The 5,000-nt window shown below is 42.3% G+C and overlaps 1 protein-coding gene across 1 annotated transcript in view; it reads left to right on the plus strand.

The window, feature by feature from the left end:
• The window catches only part of LOC134458312 (A disintegrin and metalloproteinase with thrombospondin motifs 19-like), a 158,965-nt gene that overhangs the window by 114,292 nt on the left and 39,673 nt on the right, over positions 1–5,000 (plus strand). The window contains exons 18-19 of the mRNA XM_063210547.1: positions 85–247; positions 2,993–3,128. Coding sequence (XP_063066617.1) covers positions 85–247; positions 2,993–3,128 — 299 coding nt within the window. The remainder of the gene's footprint in view (positions 1–84; positions 248–2,992; positions 3,129–5,000) is intronic.

The raw sequence follows: 5,000 nt of genomic DNA on the forward strand, positions 1-5,000 counted from the left end.
CACAACTGTGTGTACAGTACAGTGCTTCACATCACCCCAAAGCAAAGCTCTGATGGTTATGCAATGCAATGTAATGCCATCCAGGTGCTGCTGTTCAACGACCAGAGCTATGGCATCCACTACGAGTACACCATCCCCGCGGAGCCAAACCTGGAGCCCAAGGCGCCGGCCGTACCCAAGCCCAGCGAATTCCTCTTCATGTGGACCCACGCGGGCTGGGAGGACTGCCATGTGGTGTGTGGGGGAGGTAAGGACACAGAGACTTCAGATGCGGTGCGGTGCGGTGCGGTGCGGTGCGGTGTGGTGGCGATTCAGGTGGTGGTAGAGGATGCCTGTTCAGCAACTAGAAGGTTGCAGGTTCGAACTTCTGCCTCTGCCTGACCCCATCGATGTGCACAGAGCAGCTTATTCAACACTTGCCTTTTCTGACCATGCTGACAAGGAGGAGCTACGCATTACAGGATGGCAGATAAGCAGCAAGGTAGTAGGCGGCAGGTCTAAGAGTATGAAGCAAAAAACAGAAACAATGAAAACAAATTATTTCATAATGAAACCTTTAACTTAACATTTCTTGTATTTTCATTTTACCTCAGCATCCACATAAAGCAGCAATTTAGCTCCTACTGTACACAGACATTCAGACAGACAGTTACTGTAGAGAAGAAGGCTGACATGCATACAGACTATAGCATGCTTTTAGACTACGCCGGTTGGGAGGTAAGGATGCATACACATTTGGTGTATGTACTAGGACAGTGGTTCCCAACCTTTTTCTTCAGGGACCCATATTTTTTACCATTGTAAGCTTTGGTGACCCAATCGCACGAGCGTTTCCTGTCTTCAGTCAAATATAGAATAAATGTTTAATGTATCACTAACATTTTGTTGCTTCTATGCATATATTAGTTTAAATGCTTTGTTATTTCTTCAACATGGGCTATATATGGTATTAAAATTAAACGCCTTAAAATCAAGAGGGCTTCGCGGCCCACTGTGGATCTTTGGCGACCCATAGGTTGGGTCCCGACCCATAGGTTGGGAACCACTGTACTAGGAGGTAAGAATGCCCAGAAAGTGGTAGGACAGAAGGATACAGACAGACAAAAACACATACAGATAATTTCTCAAAGGGAAGTGTGATGCCATTGTCTATATGAATAACGCCCATTTTTCAAGGATGTCATGTCATTAAGACTTGCCAAGTACTGTTCCAAAGTGAAGTATGCTACAAAGATTTCTACCAGATTTCTATCATTACATTTGTGTTAATTTTCAGAGCTTTTGACTCCGGAAAATGCGTGCACTCTTATGAATTGATATCAGTGTCGTTGTACTTTTGCAGTTGTTTTAAACTTTCAACACAACAGAAATACTGCCAAAGGATCGTGTTTACAGTTTAAAATCAGTTGGAAATAAGTAGGTCGCGGCCAAAACGGAACCGCTATAATGTTCACTTTTACACGTCCAAGCCTGTTCCATTCGTCATTGTCTGACATGCTTGTGAGGCTTTGAGCCTCGTCTTGCGAGTGTACGACTTCAAGGCTGTGGCACTCCACCGGACGCACACCTGACTTTGAGAAACATTGACAGACCAGCATCTGTCTGGACAACACAGTCTCATCCCAACGCATCAATTTCTGACTACCTGTGACCAGACTGTTTTTGACGTCGAGGGCTTACCTGCCATACCGCATGTTGACTAGCTCGCCTAAACCTTGACCTTTCCCTAACCCTAACTGTCAGTAAAGTTGGTGGCGCCTTTGAGGTGCATGTCACATTTTGACTCCAAGGGAATACCTTAGATGACAAAAATGACAGTCTGGTCAAAGGTAGTCAGACATTGAGGAGTTGGAATGAGACACTGTAGATCTGGACCTTACCGGCTGTCAAGACTGCCATGTTGTGTGTGGAAGAGATAAGGAGACCAGGGCTGTCTTCATCAGATGCACACTGTAGGCAGGCAGGCAGCCAGGCAGGTCGACAGGTTCAGTCATCAGTGGGCCATGGGAAAAGACAGACAGAAAGACATAAAGATTTACTCTTTATAAAAAAAGAAATTAAAATAAAATAAAAAACTAACCCCTCTTTGCAACTGCACTTGTTGTTCTGTATATATCCTGTGCACTTTGTATTTGCTTGTGATGTTGGCTTGATTATGTCCTCTTTTGAAAGTCGTTTTGGTTATAAAGCATCTGCCTAATTCAATGTAATGTAATGTAATGTAATGTAATGTAATGAAGTGGTCTGCACACTGAGAATGAACTCCAAAAATATAAACTTTATTTCTTCATACAAATGACAGCGTTTCGATCCACCCAGTGGGAGCTTCCTCAGCCTGAGGACCACTTCATGACACTGTCTGCCGCTTTTTTCTGGGACCTTTATTATTGTTTTGTGGATCTGCGCACCCCAACCTCTTAATGCAAAAGACAGACAGAAAGACAGACAAAAAGAGAGTTGCCATTATGTGTTATATAAAATATGTCTACATGGCTGCTGCTTTGCGGAGTTGGGGTATTATATGGCATTCTGTTGGAGGCCAACCACAGTATAGTCAAAGTTGTAATCCCTTTATTTTCTTTAGATTATTTGATCCGGCGTCAAGCCACCGTAGACTACCGCAGTGTTTCTCAACAGGGGTGCCGCGGAAACGTGGCTGATAAATAAATTATTTAATATAATACATATTTGTCTAAATTGATAAGTTAATGCTAGTCAGTGGAATCTTTTATCTGCCATTTGCGCACAATGAAGTAAATAAAGGTCGCCCCAGTCAGCTGCAACTTTGAAGGTAGGTCATGTGACGTCTCTCCAAATGTGTTACTTTTCTAAGCTTTTGTGGTATCGGATGCGATGCCATGTTACGGCTTGTTCGTTTGGGGTGCCTTGAAATTTGTCATGAATTGAAAGGGTGCCTCGCCTAAAAAAAGGTTGAGAAACACTGGACTACAGTACTGATGCCTTTGCCTGTGTCCCTTGGCTGTTTGTCTAGGTGAGAGGAAAACTGTGGTTGCATGCACCAAAATTGTCAACAAAACCACTAGTGTGGTGGACAGCCGCAAGTGCCGCCACCTGACAAAGCCAGCGCCTCAAGTACGCAAGTGCAACGAACAGCCCTGCCAGACCAGGTGAGTTGACAGGCATGCACACACCATGCACACCATTTCATACAACAATTTAGCGCTTTCTAAGAAACACATACACACTCACACAACCCTTTTACAAAGACACAGCACAAACACAGACACACACACACACACACACACACACACACACAAACACACACACACACACACACACACACACACACACACACACACACACACACACACACACACACATACACACTCACACACACACACACACACACACACACACACACACACACACACACACACACACACACACACACACACTGGGGGAAGAAGATCTGGAAACATCTATCTCACAACATATTTTGACACTTGGAGAGAAGTTTTGTTTTGATTCCTGTCACCCCACCTAATGTTACTGAGGAGGAGGTAGCCATCTACAGAATCTTGTGTGATTCACTACTTTGATTGGTCAGTTTGATGTCATCAGGTCAGCACGACCAATCAGAAGGTCTGTACCAGAGGGCTTTCCTCAACTTTTGAAAGCACACGTTGTCATGCATGACAGTATTTGCCAAAAGATATTGAGCACTTGCCACATAATCAACCATTTCAGAGAAGCTCCTTTTGTTTTTGTATCTATTTTTTTTGTTATGGTATTTTTTATACCAAGTATTACTGATTAGGATTGCACTTTCTGTAAGACTTCTGGGCTCCTGCGCTGGTGTTATTTGAACCAGCGATTGCTCACGAACGACATCATCAAATTGTTTCCATAAGCTGTTTTTTTAATATATCTGAAAAATAATGCTCCCTCCACCTCCCCTAAAAAAAGATACTGAAATGTTTATATAATGTCAATGTCCCCAAGTCGTCTTTGTTAGAATTGGCAGAAATAATATAGAGGAAAATGTGCTGCAGTAGAAAAAAGCCATTTTGTTTTTTTTGTAGGGAAAAAATGGCATCCTAATTTTCGATGACAAATTACTGAATTATGAATCATAGTAATCGCTAGGCTCGAAGGCTTTTTTGGGGGGAGTTCGGGAACATCTACATACGCCTCGAAAAAATGTAACAAGTCAGTTGTGCTTGGACTGTACACCCTCTTTGAAACAAGTCATAGCAAATATCCATGACGAACGGAAAGTAATGGAAGGAAAATGAGCCTTATTAGAGAAAATAAAACGCCTAATGACACAAAAGAGGAAATGAAACCAAAAGCCACAATAGGGTTCCTCATCACGTATGGCACTCAATAAAGAGGTTGTGTGTGAACGTGTGCAATGTGAGACTGTAGCCAGTTACAGTTAATTGCCGGTTCACTTGCACTAAATATCTCTTTACATATGGTGTGAGCCGCATTGTCTAAGGTACAGTATGTAGGATTGTGGACAGAGTAGCTATTGCAACTATGCTGCTCATTGGAACTGTGCTGCCTATTCCAAAATTTGACCTTTCATAAATATTTACTACAGGTAAGTTATAGACTAATATTTACTAGTAAGACTAAGGTACTGTACGTTTTGTATGAAAAGTGTAATTTTCCTTGTAATAATGAACTTATAATTTGATGGTGGTGGTAAGCAATCGTGAAAAGGTAACATTTGTGAATGAGCAGCATGAATTCTGGAAATAAACTACTTAAACTATTACATACGGTAACTTTAAGGCAGGAATATGCTTGCTGTATGACTTACAGTAACTTATTGTACACTACAACAGTGTGCCAATGAGTGCACATTCAGTACTTTCAGCAAAACAATCAGAGCACTACTCACAGCATATGACACTGGAGTTATCCTCTGGGAAGCAGACGGCCAACAAGACTGTCGTTAATAATTTCTACCATTGACTCTACCACGACCTCAACATGGAAGTCATGAAGATTGTCCCTAGCGGTTGTATCAA

The sequence above is a fragment of the Engraulis encrasicolus genome, chromosome 11, assembly GCF_034702125.1.
Source record: "Engraulis encrasicolus isolate BLACKSEA-1 chromosome 11, IST_EnEncr_1.0, whole genome shotgun sequence".
Classification (NCBI taxonomy): Eukaryota; Metazoa; Chordata; class Actinopteri; order Clupeiformes; family Engraulidae; genus Engraulis; species Engraulis encrasicolus.